Consider the following 20,173-nt stretch of genomic DNA (forward strand, 5'->3'; position numbering starts at 1 on the left):
CAGGATTATGGAAATGACATGTTGCACATCCGTCCCAGGACAGAGCTTGTCCAGCATGGTGATAGCTTGCCATTCAGTGCATATGGAGCATATTTTTTCCGAACAATTATCTGGCCACCCACAGCAGATGTTTCAAGAATGCAGCGAGGTCCCATCATGCGCAACTCAACATTCAAGTATGTGTTCGGGTTGGATTATGAAGCACTGCGGAGGAAGTATCAACCTCCAGCTTTTATTCCCCAGGCAATGGTACCTCGTGCATGAGTGGAGACACAGAAGGGATTTTCCAAAAGACACTGAGTGGATGATCCGGTTCCAGCACCAATCCTTGCACACCTTGATATTGACCTTGTGTTGGACAACAGGATGCCAGCAAAGACCTCCCATGGGATGAACATGCTGACTTCCCTCCTGACCTTGAAGAAGACTGCACAGTGCAATTGACCAAACTGTAGAACCAATTTTGCAGTGACTTGCTGCAAAAATGCGGAAATTTGAAGAACAAGCCGCTTGTGCCATCACACTGCAGACTCACTATGGACGAGCGTCTGCATGTCACAGATAATGTCTACAAGGACCTGAACCTTGCGATGGTCTTCCACCAGGTTCAGTGGAAGAAAGTTAGTGGACAAGAATGGAAGGAGGCCTTTAACATTTTCTTCCCACCTCACAATGCACCACTGCAAGTGCAGCCACAGGACTATCCAACAATGAAGTATTGGGAGGAATGGTGGAGCATGAAACAAAGATTGCCAGCCGCCACTATTGATATGGTCCAAAACAGTTTCTGGAAATTATTCAAGGAGTTGCTATGGGTTCCAAAGCCACACAAGGACCGGCTGTGGAAATATGTTGTCAACCATGACTTCAGGACATTTCTGGCCAATTACAGTGATCAAGCTCCTCACATCATTGTGAGCCCAGCATCACACACTCCGAGATGGGAGCCAGAGCGTGTATCCGGGGGAGCTGATGAAGTGGAGGAAGAAGAGGTGAGTGAGGAAGAGCATGGAGGTGAGGCTGAAGTGGACCAGTGAGAATGGGTAAACGGAATTGCACCAATCCTGGACCAAATCCTTTTGCATGAGGAGGAGGAGGAATCCGGCTCAGAAATTGATGTGGAGTGACCGGTTCCGGTCACTGTTCAAGGCAATGCCAACCTGGCAGCAATGTCCATTGTACATAAACAATATGTGCCGTGTTTTTGTGATCATCCGTAATATTTCCATATGTAGTGGCAAGGATTTCTAGAGACTTGGTGTTGAAGCGGATAATCGGAATGTGCATCAAGAGATGTCCTGTTAGGTTCCCTATGGGTGGCCATCTCCCTTCAAGGTCAATAAGTGACCACTTGGACAGCTCCCATTGGGGACCATGCCTGTTGTAGCTTGTGCCTCGCTGTGAGACTGCAACTCATGAGATTTCAATTAACCCGCACATCATGGACGGGAAGAATGGAATTCCCTGTTAGACACATGCATGCGGTCCCCTGTGGGAGCCGTCTCATAAGCAACCTTTACACAGGTGCGGTCCCCGAAGAGAGGCGTGTCGCAAGGGAAAGTTGGCTGCCTAATGGGAGCCATCTACCCAGCAAGAGTGGATGACTGTCACTACTAGGTGTGGTGCCCAAAGGGAGCCATCCAACCAGCAACTAGCATCATCCGACCATATTGGGTATATGCCAGATGTGGTCCCCAATGGGAGCCGGCCACAGCAGGCAGAAAAGAAATATTACCTGCATCAGAGGTCCAGCACTTAATCAGAGCCATGGACAAGTCCTAGTTCAATTAGCCTAAGATTGCTGAGAGGTATGGCTCCAATTGGGGACTGCGCCTGTAACAAACCCCCCAGCCTCGTAAGACGGCTCCTATTGGAGACTGCATCTGCAACAACCCACAGTCTTGTGAGACGGCTCGCATTGGGGACCGCACCTGCAACAATGCTCAGCCTTGTGAGACGGCTCACATTGGGGACCACACCTGCAACAACCCACAGCCTTGTGAGATGGATCCCATTTGGGACCGCATCTGCAACAACCCACAGCCTTGTGAGACGGCTCCCATTGGGGACCACACCTGCAACAACCCACAGCCTCATAAGATGGCTCCCATTGGGGACCGCACCTGCAACAACCCCCAGCCTCGTAAGATGGCTCCCATTGGGGACTGCATCTGCAACAACCCACAGCCTTGTGAGATGGCTCCCATTGGGGACCGCACCTCCAACAACTCATAGCCTTGTGAGATGGCTCCCATTGGGGACCGTTCCTGTAACAAACCCCCAGCATTGTAGATGTAGTTTAGATGTATCAGTCCTTGTAGCACCACAAAAAATCAGATACAACAATGCACTCACTCTCTGGTCACTGTGCTGACCCAGTGCTTTGCTATGAATAATGTGGGATAGCCCATTGATGGTTGATGGTTTATATGGTCATTGGGCTGGCCCGGCGCTCTGCTATGCATAATGTGAGATAGCCCAGTCCAAATATTATCACCTGTTTATCACTATTTTTCTATATTCTATAACATTCTTTCTGCACAGCTTTTTCTTCTCTCTTTCTCCTACATTATATTATATTTTGCAACATCCTCACTCAGTATTAGGCCTGCAATGTTCTCTCTCCTTTCTTTGCTATTTCACTGGGTTGCTTATCTAGGTAAGTGCTTACTGCTAGGCTTCTCTGCTTTAACTAATCCAGTTTTTTCTGTAATATTTCTAGTAGTGACTTGCTCTTGCAAATCTGACACTAGTTCAGCAGCACATTCTGTGACTCACCAACGATCTCTCAGTTTCCTGACCTATAATTTTATCAATCTCTGGTTCTTAATTGTCCTCATCATCATTGCCATTATTACCATTCTCTATATACTCTACATTCATTATCTTCAACGCACAACTACCAATAGGCTAAATGCTATTGGGCTTCAATACATCACCACTCCTCATGAATCCCTTGCTAGACCTGAACCTACTCTTCAATGTACCAGATTATCAAGCCCTCCTATGCTTGTCTTCTAACCCTACACACAACATCCAAGGGCAGGACTTTCATGTTAGTACTCCACTATTCCTTCTTACCCAACTGCCTGATATATTAAAGGGACAGTCTACTATACAAAGTGAGTTAGCCCATTGCGACTTTCATATATATGGGTCAGCCGGATATGTGTCCTGGGCTGTCTCACAACACATTACATAGACATCGGGCTGACCCCACTGCATATATATATCTTTAACATACCACCAGGGATAGTCCACCTATTATTAATTGATTTCTGCTTGAGATGACCTAGCTACCCAATATATATCTGGGTTAGTTCATTATTCTTAATTTGCTTTGTGGGTTAATAGTCATGATGATCTAAATTTACATATATGAAAACTCCTAGATGCTGGCATTGTCTTTCAAGTGACTATTGTGCAGCACAGTTTGGGACAACAAAACAGATGGTTATTCAATCCATCATATACAACTATATACAAATATAGTTCAAGTGATATGACTTATTGGTCACAGTAAACAAAATCATGATCATATAGACAATAACCAGGAGCTGCAGTGTCCCTGCTATAATTAGATCTCTCACATGTCCTTGCAACTGCTCTCGAAGGGCCTGCAGCTGAAAAATAATGATGATGATGATGGTTAACATTATTCCCATAGGATTGAACATGACACAGAGACATCTGCTGTACCCCATCATCCCAATATTGATGTGGTTCATAGTCAGGGGTAGGTGCATAAGATCGAGGTCGAGGATGAGCAGGGACAAAGTATGCAGGTGGCAATTCAATGTGCAGGGCACCACCATGATAATGTACCACCTAAAAATTAACTTGAATGAGATAATGATAGAAGATGTCAATCTGAAGCTCATCTTTGACTTCTTCCTGGTGTGAGAGTCTGATGCATTCAAGCTATCAGCCTTAGATTCAAATTATTGATCTACTATACACTCAATTAGAAGAGTATCTGCAAGTAATTTATGGACTTGCCATATTCCTCTACATGTGGTCACTTGCAAGCCTTCTGCGGCTGAAATACTGATGGTCGGTGTTCTGGACAAGGTAGATCATCATCACTGTAGTGGTCCTCATGAATGATAGAATATTCACAAGCAGTGGAGGTCTGTTGATAAACAGGGCAATAAGTACCTTTCTGCCAAGGAACAATATCAATCTCAGACATAGCAATGTCCAACTCATCAATGATATCATTAAGAGTTTTATTGCTGCGTTCTTGCTTGTGCCAAAGTTCGAGTAAGTTTTCAGCTTCTGTCTTCAGTTCGGCATCATAATATTGTGTAGCTCGGCACTTGATGTAATGTACGAGTAACTTCAGATGTTGTGCGCTGAGGGTGTGGTAGTTGAAGTCTGGACCAATCAGGGGAACTTCATCAGGCCAGAGTTTGAATTAAAACTTGTTCTAGTATGCAATGTCCAGTAGCTTCTGCTACTGGACAGACTTTGTTTTATAGCCAAATTGGTCTGTTTAATCAAATTAAAATAGAGTCATGGACAGGAATAAGTTTGAGCTTACCTAGTTTCTCAAGCACCATAACTGGCCAGATATGTCAGTAATGGTCCTGTGGGGCTTTGCCAGGCTTCCAAAACAAAATATCATAAGCCCCTTCGGACTATGGCAGTGCGAGCTGGTAGTTTTTTGCACTGGACACATTGTAAGATTAAACTCGGGTTAGTTCCAAGCTATGTACTTTGCTGCAGTAATAATCCAATCTAATGCAAGGTGGGCATCAGTGTACATAGCTTGACAATGTGTTGTAAAGATGAGGGCACATCTAGTAAATTATGTCTTACATTATAGAATGCAAGCTTTCAGACTGCACTTCTTTCATTCTATGCCTATGACTTGCAAGGGAAAGCCACTCTGTGACGATCAAATCACGCATTAGCTTATGGCATAAACATGACCACAGAGGTTCGTGTCATATCAATGTGTGGCAATATAATATCATGTTGTTTATGACTTGCAAAAAGCTTATCAGCATGCCATTGAAAAGAAAGAAGATATAACATTAATGTTGAGATTTGTGTGGTTGGTAGCTAGTCAGAAATTGCTATCCTCATTATCAGAGTCAGTAATGAGACCCTTGTTGTTATTGTTGACATCATCATCATTGCTGCTCTGACTTTCCCTCTCGCTATGCCCCTCATCCTCATCACCACTGCTTTCATTATTCTCTCCATTGAGATTCTCCACATCTTCCTCATCATCATATCCCATATTGTCACCCTCATCAAATTCAACATTGTCAGAGGCTCTTGTCAGATCCTCATTGCTTCCACTCGAATCTCCAACTCACCAAGGCCCATGTCCAACTCCGGCACCAACAAAATGTACGAACATATCACAATCCACAAAACTATGCAAATAATTAGATGATAAATAGATTTCAAAAGGAGGACTTGCATGTTAACATAGTATGCCATCTATTCATTGTATTCCTTCCATATACACCCAGATGAATGCGGCTGAGCTACAGAGTGGAGTACCTTTCCATCTGCAAAAGCTGGGATCAGGTGTATCCCACAAACCACTAACATGGGATCAAGGAAACCAAATGCAGAGTCATCTGACTCGGGCACAAATGAGATTTTTGGCAACCGAGCTGCTTTGATTCCTGAGCGGTGTCACTGCACTGGATCAAACCATCTCACAATCAGAATCTCTATCCTGTTACAAGAACATCTAGACGCTTGGGCCCCTACCATTTTTCTCCTAATCCTCCTCGTATCAGCCCTCGCGTCATATCCTTACCCCGACCTTACCCTTGTCATCCTTGTCATCCTCGCATTCCCTTTCGCTCTCTACCTGTCGCTTCAGCAAAGCCAGTACATCTGGCCGGACCCTTTCGCTGACGAAGCATACCCATGCTCCGTTCCACCACCTGACTGATTCTGTGGACAGTCCCCTTGCCCTTACCGTCCGGATGGTAACCTATGATCTGATGCACGACGCATCCCCTTTGCCCTTTTCCCTTTCTTGATCTCTGACTCGATGCGCAGTCGCACATGCGACTTATACTTAGATCCGCAGCTGCACGATCGTGCCCCTGCGCGTTTCACTTCTTATTTCGATCTTTGACTCACTTTCTTATCTAGCACGTTCTACCTAGACCGAATGTGCCTTCCTGTTATGGTTATACCCTTTACCGATTGCCTCTCCCGGTAGTACGAGTTATCACCCACTAATACGTCTCCTGTCCTCTATATAAACTCGCTACCATGTAACATATTCCCTAACTTGAATCTACTTGGTTCTTGACCTCCTACTCTCACCAGAGTGATCCTTTCTGCCTTGCCAGCAGTCTATATTCTATCTTCTTATCTGCTCATCGCGGATAAGCCTATAGTCTTGACCTTTACTCCTCGACTTCGTCGACGAGCAAAGCCCCTGTTAACTAGTCGGACTTTTGTCCTTCTAATTAACGACGATCTTACGATTAACCTTCAGGTGTCGTAAGCCTAGGCCGATATAGCTTATCATCTCGCATCCGCGTGACATAAGCTACCCGATTTGGACATAGGCGTCAAATCTTACTTGCCAAAGCCTCGCCAAGTAAGACCCCTAACCTTGGGCTAGCCCAAGGACGTCCTCGACCGTTGACGACACACGCTCTGTTTGAGCATCGCCAACAGATACCATCCAAGTCGTAACATATCCAGTGTTTTTGTGGATTTGCTCCACCTGATTGTAGGTCAATCACATTGACATGAAATATGCGCAACACTCAGCCAAACTAGTAAGGATAAAGTGAGCAGGATTCCAAATTGCCTGATAGTGTTGTGATATCAGCATGATTTCGAGGGTTGATTAAATCTTGCCTGCATTGCAAATCGTAGGATGTGTAGTTGACACATAAGGTATTGACCGAAAATCGAACATTGTCGCAAATAGAGACACTGTTCCTGTTGTCACTAGAGAAATTGACAAGGGTGTCACTATCTTGTACCCATAAAGAGCGTAAGATATGGTCCTTGAGTTTGGGAATAAATTTCTTGTGAGGAAAGCTAATGAGTTCACACACGTAAGCTTGAGAAAAGACACCCTCAATGTTGGGTCCCTGTGACTATCTGAATCTTGCAACAACTTGTATATATGTACAGGAGAGTTGTGGTGGTGGGATACTTGATGGTGAAAGCATGGATCGGGAGATGGGAGATTTTCGGTACTGATTGCACCCGGAGTTGATTCTTTTTCTGAGTCACGGATTTGTCAAAGTCAATGACGATGATGTTCATGTTTGGAAAGCTGCTTGGCTGTATTCTGCTTATTGGTGAGCAAGTAAAATACCTTAATTGCCCTATGAGCAAGTTCACCCTACAATCCATGTTCAGTTTGTGACTTCAGGACTGGAATTGTACATACAATCTGCATTGTAAAAGAATCAGTAGTTCCGAAAAACTTGATAGTCTGAACATAATCTCATAGAGCATGAAACTTGTAGGTTTTCATATTGAATGATTTCTTCTTCGGAGAGGATGAAGGCACACCAGTATTCTGGTGTTCGCTGCATGCTTCTTGTCGCTGCCATGTGTTCTGTTCCCTCGGCAGTTCGAAAGTGTTGTATACATCACAGACCTGATGCCGGAACTTTTGTAACTGCCGAGTAAGGGAAGTCAACGCCTGTGACATGGAATCAAGAGCTGCTTCAGTGTGTAGTCGCATCTTTGCATATGCATGCCATTTAGCAAACCTGAATAACAAGGTCTGTATTGTAGCATCATGTGAGGCTGGAAAAAGGCCCTCAAAAATAGGCATAGCACACTATAATATAGTCAGTAGTCACCAAGTCTGGGCTGAGAAATAGGTCTACCTGTAGAATATCTTCAAAATCTCTTGCAGCTAACCTCTTCATGCTGAGGTATCATTTGAGAACCTCCTGATCACACCACGACCGAAGGTCGGGACTTCTCTGAACCTTTACAAGTGACATTTAAAAATATGTCAATATGAAGAGCAAAATCTTACCTTTTGTTGAGCGTGATTATAACTTCAGCGCCTTTGGGAAGGGTGTAAATGAGGCGAATCAGATGAGTAAAGAGAGCCTTCCAGGTCCCCAGCTCACACTCATGCATAATATCAACGACGAGCATGCGAAATGGGTCCAATCCGAAACACCCAAGCTTTTGAGCAAAGGCATTCTGAACACCGTATCTCAGACAAATAAGTAATCACATGAAAGACTCATGATAGTTGGTATCCATGACTCGCTGGAGAGGAGGTTCTCCACTGCGGTTCTGTCAACTGCATACCCTGACTGATATATAAAGTTGTGTGCTGCTTGTATCTTCTGCAAGTAATAGACCCTTATGCCTTTAATATGTGTGTGCATGTCTCTGATGAATCCAACACAATCGGCTTTCAATTTTGTCACCAGGCAGACATGCAATTAAGCAGCCGATATACTGACATATTTGGGAAAGGATGTGGAGGCGGAGGAACTGATGCAGATGGTGTAGAATCTGCTGGTGTTGGGCATTGTTTAGCCAGTAGACGCGAAGGAACGAACACATCAGGTTCATAGGACAGGCATTGAGGGTAGTCAGGAGATAGACTGAAAGCTCCAATGATGTTGTGAATGGACTCAGTTACCAGAAGAATTACCCTTTGGATGGTTTTGCTTGCTCGTGGTGTATCATGCATCACTAGAGGATCACCTTTCACCATATCCTGAATAGGAACTTCAATATCCTGGACTATATGTTCAATAGGCTCAGAGACTCAGTAATGACTGGGTAGTCGGATAGTTCTCTTCGGTTTTGAGAGCGCTAACAAAGCTTTAGGAAAAGTAAAAGTGCAATGGTGAGTTTCTCACCAATGCAGTTCCAGCTCTCATTACTGGCGGGTAGTCCACTGGATTCTGGGACATCTAATATGAAACTAGTTAGTACTACAAAAACTTTAGTGGAATCCCGTACTCACCAACATCTATGATTGGTACATTGATGCCCTGCTCCTTTGTTGTGTTGACTGCATCTGTAGCATTCTGGTCAACATCTATTGGAGATTCAGCATCTGGAGGGGAGATCTCTTCGAATCCAAGAGTCAAATGCCCCAAGGACACTCCACTCTGCAATTCAGCGCTATTAGTAGTACTCACAGATCCCCCCGCCAAAGTGATAGCACACTTGAGATTTCATGAGTGTGGTAAAGTGTCCCGGGTGGTATGATAAAACTCACTGTTACAGGATGAGATAATAGCCTGTCTTTCGATACCTTTGTGGATATCACATCACGCGCTTGATCCTTTCGTTTTTGACAGGTGGCAAGCACAGCTTTTCTGTACTGAACACAAGTTTTGCAGTGCAAATTCAGAGCTCGCTGGTCTTTGAGTACCCACAAACACCCTGAGTGCAGGGCTCTGCAAGCAATTCCAACCATTAACACAATGTAAAAACACAAGATGACAGTCGTGATATTGGGGCATTTGCTTCTGGTATGGAGTAGAACCATGTGGTATATGTTGAAGAAGTCAACAAGCAATAAGTGCGACATTAATGATTATTCTGACATGTTCAATTGCTGGTGTTGTCAGAATTATCCATTAGACAGATATTCAGCACTTTATGTGTATTAAGAATAATTCATCAAATATGCATTGCAGCAATATATGAAGTTACAATCACATAGCTACTATGTTCTCCCAATCCGACTCCAGAACCTCCTTCACTACATGTAAAAGTGTGAAGCAATTATAAGTTACCCTATGTCTTCCTAGTCCCCTGGCTGACAAACCTACCATACTAATGACATCGCAGTACCCATAAAGCAGGTCGGGTGATCTCTGATGAAGCAGATTGGTGACTGGAATGAGCGACTGTTCAGTAATAATAACTGATTAAGAGGGGGGGGAATGAGCGACTGTCCAGTGGTGCTAACTGCATGAAATTCGGAAGAGTTCAAAATTTTTCATTGTGAATTACAGGTCCGCCGGAAGTAGCCATGTGTACGTAATTAGGAGCAGTCTGCACTGATCAGCGTGAGGAAAGTCCCAACATGTGATTGGAAAAACCTGATGCACTTATCATAGAGTCTGTACACGCCCGGTAAACAGTGATAATTGACGAGGTGGACACCCCAGCCCACAATGACATCATTAACAGTAGCACCCAAAATACTTAATATTGAATGATAAGTCAAATATGTGAGTCAAATACTACTAAACAATTGTGTTGTGCTGACTAGAAAGGTTTCCCTCATTGATCTTGAGTTGTTGCATTCTCAAAAATTGGATACACCATTGTTAACATGTAAAAAGCACAAAAGAATAATGTGCTAAGTGCTGAATACTGAATTCTGAGGTCTGAGTACTAAGTAGTACTAAAAAGAATCCCTGATATCAGCTGACTCAGCCTAGAAAGGCTGTGCAGGCTATATACATCCATAGTGGAACCCATGGGAGGCACATCCACATCATGCCCGCTACTACCTGTCTTGCATCACCAGTCAAGACATACACTTCTCAGTCACAGTCTCCATCTACAGCACCATATAAAGCACCATATCAGATTTCTCGTCTAAGAGGAAAACAGAACATGACCTTTGTGAAAAGTTCCCCCCAAGCCAACACTCCCCTCACTGGCACTCCAGACTCATCACTGAATACAAAGGATCAAATGAGAATCAATCCAACAGCAACATCTTTGCAGAGGGAAGCATCCCTCAAGCCAGCTTATGATGAATCTTCTGCCAAAGATGGTAAGTGTGTCGAGCACACTGTATTGCATATTGTGCACCCTAACCCTGAGCAATAGCCTTGCGCAAGTGAATTATCGCCACCATCAAAGATGCTGATAACGTGCAAGAAGTCAAAGTATGTAATAATTATTCCGTTATCTTTTCAATTGACTCATGCTCCACTGATCTTAGGAATTCCTTGATGTGTCAAAGGAGGATTATGATTATGTCTTAGATGCCATCAATGATGATAAACTACCATGAAGGTAAGTATTCCCGCACACCCTTATCTGTCCGGTTCTGACTCTTGTTTACATATATCCATCAGATTAGTATACGCTGCAGAACTCAAACTCCTCACCGCCACCCTGCCTAACCGACTACACCAATCATATATCTCCCCTATGGCTGCTACACTTCTTGGCGCCATAGGGGAGATGGGTCTCCCATACTGCTTCAGGCAGTTATGCGTGCAAACTGATGTTGATCTTCTGAACACCATTGGTCAGAGGCTCAGAGTGCCAGATATGCTGGTGGAGTACAAGGATCCAGATGACGATTGCATCCCACTCTGGGCCACTGAGATCAGTGTCTCACAAACAAAGCAATCCACCATCAGGTGACTCAGCGGCTTCATGGAGAATCACAAGGATCTTCTTGCTGTCTCGTTGGTCAACATGAAAGAGGTCAAAAAGCATGCAGGGCCCAAGGATGAGTCAAAGGCAGTGGCATTGCTGGAAATGAAGCCATCAGTGTTTACATTTGCCCAGTGGTTGTCACAAACACCCTCAAGCGCTCGGAGTCCTACTGTGATGAAGACCTTTCATTATACCTGACAACATCCCATCAAGGTGACCATCACTACATGGCTTCACCGCCCAGACGGTGGGTTTGATATCAATGAAGAGGATCCCGACCTCTTCGCAACTGCGGTGAGTTGCTTATCCCTCTTTTAAACTGTGTTCTAATATCTACTACAGCGCTTGTTTCCTACACGTGATGGTCTTGAAGACGTTGACCATGTTTTTCAACTTACCCTGCAGAGGATCAGGAACCACATCATCAACCTGATCGAGGTGAAATCTTCAGAGTACATTTTTCTGTTTCTCCTCTGCAAATTGACCTCATCAACACCTTTTTCCCAGTGAGGTTAACAGTACCACCTTTGATCATATTCGCTCATGGTCTCCCCCATCATCACTGATCAATTGGGACCTCCTCACTGATGAGATTATCGTTGGTGCCAGACAAACAGGGTACAAGCACTATGCTACATGGCACAAAGTGATTCTCAAGCGCAAGGCAGAGGCGGACGAAGTGACCACCGGAGGGTCTAGGACTTCGAAAAGGGCCAAGATGGCTTAGCAAGTCATATGGACTTTTTCTTCTTCATTCTTACTCATGCAGCATGTTCATTGATTACTTGTTTGATGTTTTGACCTCTGCTGAGCCAATTTGTTCATGTCCTGACATGTACAGTACATTCTCACTAGTGTTTGTGTAACAAATAGTACCAGCTTTCAATCAAATTTTGACCCATGAGCCACACATGCATGAACACTATTATTTACAGCTAACTACTGATGATGTGCCTCAATATCAAGAACATGTGCTAAAATGACAATTTGTTCTTGGAGAACATAGAGGATTTCTTTTCCTAATTTGAGATTTGCTGTCAAACCTTCCACGTGTTTTCTTGGGAAAGCCCTTACTCTAATTGTGAGTTTGATTTTTTGGTGATCTGAAACATGAGAGACTCACTCCAACACACTCGCAGCCTCCAGGTGTGGATCCATCCAAGTCTGACAACATGTGTTTCAAATTAGGCCTTTGGTGCTTGAGATTAGGTGTAAGTCTATTTATCCAACAATCAATATTCAAATTCAAAATTTCATGTGCTACTTCATCTTCTAAGTCAGGCTGTACAACTTTGATGCAGCCTGAGGATGATTTAGGTGCCAGCGACCAAGATCTACTTTTGGAGTCATCTTGCATATCGAGACTGACTTGCTCAGGATAGATCTGATTGTAGATGTAATTTTCCACAGAGTCAGCTGGCGTGCCTTGACCATTTGCTGGGTAGCACCATCTGTGACAACCAGTAAGTTTTCAAGTTCTGGTCCGAGAATAATGAGTGATGCACTGTTGTTGTACCTAGTAGAACTTTGAGAGCTCTGAGTCTCATCATTGGCAGAGCTTGGATGCATTATGATGAAAGATGAACTCAATGGTGAGTGAAAGGATGACAACAGGTATTCATGGTCATTCTGCCGTTGCCCTTAAATGCGACTGAAATCTTTTTGGTATATTTTCCAATCCCTACTAATCGTGCACTTCTGTTTGACTTTCCAAAGGGTTCATTCTACATACGGCAGCTCCATGGCGGTAATTAAATGGTAATTTGATTTGGATACGTTACACCTTTGCATATTGATTTAGACAAACCAATACCATATTTGCTTCAGCTGTTTAGCATGACACAGAGTGTGACACTGACTGTCACACTGCTCCACTTGCCTGCAGCGACGTCTATGCTGCTGCATGAACATGTTATCGTTGAGCTGGTAACATGAAATGCACATACCTGTCAACAAAATTGTAACACTTTCGAGTCTTTCACGCACAACAGTTTACAACATCTTCAATCAATTGATCTCTACACAATCCACTTGTTCTACCCAGTGGCAGCCACCATCGTAAATTGAAAGTAGAAGGGCTTCTCAATGCAGATCCCACTATGTTTCTCAATGAAAGTTAAGATCACCTTGCTGAAACACGCAACATTGAAGTCTCTATTTGCTACACTTTCTCACACCCTTTGAAATCTCTCAATCACACACCCATCTCTCACAAAGGAAGCACTGGAACATGATGAACTATTGGGGATTCAGACCCACAACTGAAAGCTTGCAGATGGGCCAGAGGTAAAAGTGGGTCAAATGTGCTGCATTACTCATAGAGATTACTTTCATGGACAGTACACGAGGCCCAGCATCTTTTGTTTGGTGATGACGACTTCAGCCCAGTGGTGGTTGTCTGCGACAAGCATGTAATATATTTGTACCAAAAACATGACCAAACATATCAGCATAGTTTGTAAATGCCCATGATCATTTGATACCTTGGTCGTGTACACGCACACCTTGCCTCTGTTTCATGCAGCTTCGAACAATTCAATCTGGATATTGGTCCAGATATTGTATGTCTTAAGTTGCGAACTTTCAACTATTAGTCATGGTGCTTCTAGGTTTGATCTCGAAGGCATCACCCTAAATTTTTTCAAATGACAAGGTCACTGTTGCTCCACCACTCGTGTCTCAATCCCTGTTAGTGTGCCGTAAAGTTGAAGGTCAATTCAATTGCGTTCAAGCGAGTGCCCTTGGTCAATTTCGGGATGTATGACTTACATGACAAATTTTCTTGCAGGCATTATACTTTATGTTCAATGTATAAAGTACCAGCCAGCGTCTACTCTACTCACTTGCAACTATCGTGATCCTCCAGTGATGAGTTGCCAGGCCAATGGAGAAACAAGCTCCAGCATTCATGACAATCAAGTTGCCCCTCCTGTTGGTACTCAAGTTGACCCGTACTATATTGGTACCCCAAATCAGCCATTTTTCCCCTTGGCCTTAGTGAGTCAATGTCTCATTTGACTCTTTCATTGACGAAACTCTGATATAATCTTTACAGCTTTCCAAACGAGTCATGACCTCCATCAGGACGTATTTGGAGCAGCGATCTTGCAAAGCTTCAACATGCATCCTAGTGTTTTAGCTGGTGAAGCGAGCCGCTACTTTTATCTTGCCATGTTGTGAAACAGTCCTTGTAGGTTTATTAACGATCATACTCGTCAGACGCTGATCACTGTGTGTTGTAACAGCATCGGACGCTAACCAAGAGGCCTTCAGCTATTTGAAGAATGAGATTGGCACACACAAACCAACATGACTCCTTTCGATGTGGAAAAAGTGTAGTCTCGGATTTTTTCTTGAGGTGGGCATTTGGACCCGGTTATGTTTACCTTCACTCCCGTCATTTCGGATGCCATTGCTATGGCTAATCAAGTCGGTACAGCATTTGAATGGCTGCACATATGTGATTTGGGACTGGTCGGTCTACTGATGGGTTCTTTGACTTCATGCTGATGTCTTTTTTTGTTGGGAATAGGCCCAAAATTTCCAGTTCCATAGCCCACTGCCATATTGTCTCCTAGCAGAATTTCTTTCCAATCCGAAGTTTTTTGGAATTGTGTTGAGGAATGAGTTGCAAGTCACTTGCTCCACAAGAAACATGACTTGCCCAGTGGTTCTTTCTAACATGCGGTTCAGCCTTGCTTCTTCCATTATCATAGTAAAGTTTATATTATTTTGTTTCTATCATACAGTGACTTAAAGAGGATCTAGTTGCATCGCACTTTTAAAGGGCATTGGAACTGGTCATTGATTCAGGGGTTTGATCCTCTTTATACAGATGAGTTAGCTAGTGACGAGGAGACCACTAGTTTCCTTACCAACATCTACATTATGACTGGTCAATTGGCCGCCACTGGGGAGGTTGTTCGCAGGCAACTGAAGGATATGTTGAGCCTTGCTATGTGAGTGCTCATCCTACTCCTTTGCCAGAGTTTGAACTGATTTTTTTTGCAGGCGCAAAATGGACCCTACCTCGTACTTCTCATACTCATAGTTATGGTCAGTCACTGAGTTTTTGAGACATCTGTTGAAATTGATCGTGAGCTCTCCCACTTCTGCTCACATGTCCGACTTTATATTAATGACTGTCGTCATATTACATGCAACTTTAAGAATAAATGAAAAGGGAACTGCCCATCCACCTCCTTGCAGCCTTGCAGGCCTCGACCAAGACAGCCCATGAAACTCTTTGTCTCCAGCTGTAAGTTCCTTAAAGGTATTCTGTGTTGAGCCGAGGCACAAGGCGAGCGCAGAAGTTAATCTATGTGCGAATAAGCGAGGTGGCACAGCACTTCTTGCTTCCACCCACCTCGCAGCATCCTCTAATCCTAAGCTCATATTTAGTTCTCACTCTTTTTGCACCCACCCGCCTCTCCCAGATCAGAGTGCAAGACAAACACGCTGAATTCTAAACAAACCAGCTACATTTGTCTGACACTTGGTGGCTGCTCCTTAGACATCGCTATCACCAACTAAGTAAGCTGATCGGGCCCACCCGCCCTCACACAGCTCACTTCAATGCCCAGGTTCGGACCCAACTGTCAGGCCGGAAAAGCCCTGTGGGCTTTCACCCAGACACCCAAACAACAATCACTCACCCTAGCTTCGTATTCAGTAATATCCTCTGTAACATTAACACCATTTCATACTCACAAATATACATACTCATTTGTCCCCACTCAAACTCGTCACCATTCCTTGATAGCCACATAGTTATTGATGCACATAGACTTGAATTGTATCCACCTTTGCTGTATAGTTCTTGGATACATGAAATTTTAATTGTGAACCAGCTTAAATTGTCGTGTCTCGAGTTTACTGAGTGAGATGAGGATATAAATTATAAATTATGACTACAAATATCTGACAGGAACACAGTGGGTTAGTATGTATGAGGTGTAACTACAAGTAAGAGAGAGATAGAAACAGGATGCGGTGGAAATCACTATATGAAGATGATAGGTAGTCCCATGGTAATTGGTAGGCAGAGACAGTGAGGGATCTGGCGCTAGGTCTTGATGACATGCCACCTGGTCATGGTGCACTGTTCCAAAAAAAATTACCAGTGGCAATGGCGACAACCTAGCCAGGTTGCAGGAAGGAGCAGGTCCACAGGAGAAGGATTGGTGTATAGGCAAAGAGAGATGGTGGCATTCACAAGGCAGGCACTAGGATTGGGACAGAGTCAGCATCACTCAGATACTCGGAAGCGAGCCGGTCAGCCAGAGACAGGGACTTGGCAACGCTTGAGTTTAAATGTTACATGATACTGCTGCTTCTTGATAGCAGGCTTATGCGAGCTTCTCGGGAGCATATTCTAGTAGAACCCACCCTCAATCGCACCCCAAGTGAGAATACTTTCTGGAATATATCGAGTGACCACACTCATACCAAGTACGATTTACTCCTGTCTCACAAAATACCGACAAATTATAAAATCATTGTAAGTCTCTCGCTCTTTTGTTGTGCTCTTCCATCCTGATGGCTATACCACAACAAGAATCTGACAGTGACCACAAGGATGACACCGCTGCCCGTGCCAAATGGCGCATTGCATCTCTGGAGCAGGAGCTCAAGACTATGAGGGCTAGCAAGTGGAGCAAGCCATGACTCCCAATCTCCTTTCAATTTACAACGGGGTCTCATTCAGTTTGGTATAACACGCACAGACAAGCTAGCTCCAACATACACAAAGGACGCTGCATTCACTGGCTTGTATCTTTGTTCGACAGCCTTGAGGACCTAGTGGCTGAAAACAATCAACGCGAAGATTTACTGCAATTGCTTGATTCACAAGATGAACTTGTCATGAGTTGGGAGTATGTTCTTCTTATTCACATTGCAGCTTTCATGTTCTAACTGTGATCAGCGAGGATAGAATATTTAGTGCTTTCAATGAACTCCTTCGCTGCCTCCCTTGGCTAAGGAAGAAGCTTTTTTCTGACATTGAGGAACTTGTTTCAATTTTGAAAGAGGTGACCATTTCTCCCAAGACCACACTGGCCCATATCTCTGGGCATTGATCTTGTTCAAATGAAATGTGAGTGATATGAAACAGACGGTAAGGAAAATGAACATACACCCCACTATTGGATAGTGGTCATGCCAGGTGGAGGTGGTGCCTCCAATATATCCATATATTTCATGAAATTGACCTGCCACAGTTTAGCCCCAAGTCGATGGTGCTGTTGTTGGAATATCTTCATCTTTGTCCGAACTTTGAGTTTGACGAATGAGTCTCTGGAGACGACTTGCTTTTCCTTTCTTGACACAAGTTTCTGGGGCTGATGCAGTGGTACCCATTTCAAGGTAGTGAGCTTCAAACTTTTAAACACGTCAGATATGAAAACATATATTAAACATTGTTTGACCTACCACTCGTTCCATACATGCAAGGACCTCTTGCTGGAGATTGTCGGGCCAGTTTTTCTTGAAGTAAGCCATTTTTTCCATTGGATCAAGTACTTGCATTTCAATGTTAGCAATCATAATATATACAGTAACCACATTGACGAACCCATGGCCATAATATATGCAGGAGTCTTTGTTGTCTTCTCATAGTACTCGTCAATCTTCTCAGCAGCAGCATCCAGCGCTTGTGCAAAACAAGTATACTTCAGCCGTCCCGCATGAGAGGACCATGCTTTGTAGAGCATCTCAAGTGCAGGAACTACTAGGTGCAGCGTGGTGCCTGTATCCGACGAGAATGCCTGTTGGGCAATGTCCGCACATGTGCACATGTTGGACAAAGATCAAATCTGGACAACACTGTACCAGATGCCTGTGGAGTGATCCTGTAACTGTGAATGGTGAATACATGTCATATATTGGACAAACATTAAGTCGTGACATCAAAGTTGATTCTCAAAGCAACTGTTGCATTTGACGTCAGGAACCGATTTATGCTCATTTATGCTCAGACTATTTTTAAACATTTCATACAAGCCAACAGTAAATACACTCAAAGCCGTGGCCTGAGCCGCCGGCTCACAGCTTTTTGAAATCATGGGCCAGGCCAAAGCCCTTATCAGGCCACAACTTTGGCCTGGCCTGGCCCACGGCTTGAGGCCGGGCCGTGCACATCACTAAAGGTATGCTGCACTATGTCAAGGGTGACATTGCTCACCTAATTACCAAAGGCATTTAAACATGTCTTTACATCTCCATCCTCTGCCAAAGAAATTGACAGTGATGGCAATGGTGCTGATGTCATTGCGGCATCTCAACGTCGTCGGTCCTCAGAGAATGATGCGGCTAACCATAGTCATGTGGCTAATATAATAGGCATGAAAACGGTGACTCCACGCGCCATCACATATGCAGCTTGTCAAGTTCATCAACAATCTTTTTCATAGTGTTTCCGATTTGAAACTTATTGTTGATATAGCTTCCATTTGCTCTTTCCAATGTGAACTCCTGGCGGAGTGTTGATGGAGACTTTGACTACTATGACTTCTACAACAACATTGTAGACTTTTTTGAGGTTGTACCAGGTGCTGATGCTCAAGCCCGCATTACTGAGTTGCTCAAATGGTGGAATAGGTAGGTTCTTTGTCGTTGTCATGTGCCTTGTACTCCAATGTTTCGCATCACTCGCAGGAAAGTATTTGGAAAAGTCCGTATGGTTCCCCTTACTTCAACACAGCTCAGGAGGTTTTCAGTTACTAGGATGGGTTCACAGAGAGAAGTACATGAGGGAGGCTCTCCTTGACACACTGGGCACCAGATTGTCAAGCAAGTATCAATGTTGTATATGCCTGTTCATGATTATTATACTCGTCACAAAATATGATGCCCTGTTACTTTGATGACTATAACCTAGAAAGTGCTCTGAGTTGTGCGCATTTATTCAAAGCTGCCAAAGCCCCTCCAATAGAACAAGTTTTGCACTTCCGTTCGAACCTGCAAACACCCTCCAAACAAATGATTTTTTTTGAAATGCTCAATTGTATCCCATACAGTTCTACTTTGTCTTTCCCAACCAAATTTATCCGCGTGATTGACTTACATGCATTCGTTCAATGCTGGCAAAGGCTGCCCCACAGAATAAGTTTTGCACATTTATTTGAACCTGGCGAAGTCCTCCGAACATATCAAGCTTCTTGTTATGCTTCACAATGATCGTGCAGCCGTAAGGCAATGACCATAGCCATAATATCTCACATTTCTTATTCCCTTTTAGATTCTTTGCTGGTTGACTTTATACTGGTGAGCCAACTGTTTTTTTGAGCTTCATGTTCTCATTCTTCAATAGTCTGTGGTGGTCCTACGAGTATCACTTCGAAATCCGTCAGCACATTAGTGGTATGTGTTTTGTAACTATACTCGATCACTTCCACTAACAACGCTGCAGCTCTTTTGTGCCTTCATTGCCTTTGGTTAGTATCCTTTCTCGTATGTATTCGCCTTGCCTGACGTGACTTTTGATTATAGTTTTCAGCTTAAGTTGGTGCATATGATATTCAATTGAACCTTATTGACACAAGTGCAGCTTTAGTAGGGCAATTGTAAGCCAATATTCTAAGAGCATCCTTGGATGCTGCCGCTGATTCTCGTTCAGCTTCTAGCAGAGGCAGTTATCCACATTTGCTTCTCCTTCCATGGCAGTGAGTGTCAGTTTTTGCTTGATTCAGAAAATTCTCAACCAGGAATTGCAGATCATCGCTGGTATCAGCCAAGGCTTTGCAGCAGTCGTGAACATCATCATTCTTATTGCGATGTGTTGGTCATTGCATCCAGCACGTTATCCGGACATGCTTCAGTCAGTGTTTTG

The 20,173-nt window shown here is 43.8% G+C and overlaps 4 protein-coding genes across 4 annotated transcripts; 3 read left to right on the forward strand and 1 right to left on the reverse strand.

Annotated features, from left to right (window-relative positions):
* Positions 1–536: 536 nt before the first annotated feature.
* EDB93DRAFT_1255565 (uncharacterized protein) lies at positions 537–1,037 on the forward strand (the record flags this gene model as incomplete). Its single annotated transcript, XM_041453800.1, has 1 exon — positions 537–1,037. One exon carries the CDS (start codon positions 537–539, stop codon positions 1,035–1,037), a length of 501 nt encoding a protein of 166 aa, XP_041302447.1.
* Positions 1,038–7,450: 6,413 nt separating this feature from the next.
* EDB93DRAFT_1255567 (uncharacterized protein) lies at positions 7,451–9,168 on the reverse strand (the record flags this gene model as incomplete). The annotated part of the gene is made up of 6 exons (XM_041453801.1): positions 7,451–7,792; positions 7,842–7,884; positions 8,439–8,724; positions 8,802–8,897; positions 8,951–9,098; positions 9,157–9,168. The coding sequence occupies 6 exons, from the start codon at positions 9,166–9,168 to the stop codon at positions 7,451–7,453; spliced, it is 927 nt and encodes a 308-aa protein (XP_041302448.1).
* Positions 9,169–10,563: 1,395 nt separating this feature from the next.
* EDB93DRAFT_1108149 (uncharacterized protein) lies at positions 10,564–12,927 on the forward strand (the record flags this gene model as incomplete). Its single annotated transcript, XM_041447805.1, has 12 exons — positions 10,564–10,726; positions 10,816–10,841; positions 10,941–10,971; positions 11,039–11,295; positions 11,356–11,457; positions 11,557–11,637; positions 11,686–11,795; positions 11,851–12,036; positions 12,373–12,424; positions 12,483–12,554; positions 12,754–12,806; positions 12,864–12,927. The coding sequence occupies 12 exons, from the start codon at positions 10,564–10,566 to the stop codon at positions 12,925–12,927; spliced, it is 1,197 nt and encodes a 398-aa protein (XP_041302449.1).
* A 5,603-nt stretch (positions 12,928–18,530) lies between these two features.
* Positions 18,531–18,946, forward strand: EDB93DRAFT_1094417 (uncharacterized protein; the record flags this gene model as incomplete). Its single annotated transcript, XM_041446591.1, has 2 exons — positions 18,531–18,731; positions 18,788–18,946. Coding segments are annotated over 2 exons (360 nt in total), but the record flags the coding sequence as incomplete, so codon positions are not given.
* Between the last annotated feature and the right edge of the window lie 1,227 nt (positions 18,947–20,173).

This window comes from Suillus bovinus (assembly GCF_016758785.1).
Source record: "Suillus bovinus strain UH-Sbo-P2 chromosome Unknown EDB93scaffold_96, whole genome shotgun sequence".
NCBI classification, from domain to species: Eukaryota; Fungi; Basidiomycota; class Agaricomycetes; order Boletales; family Suillaceae; genus Suillus; species Suillus bovinus.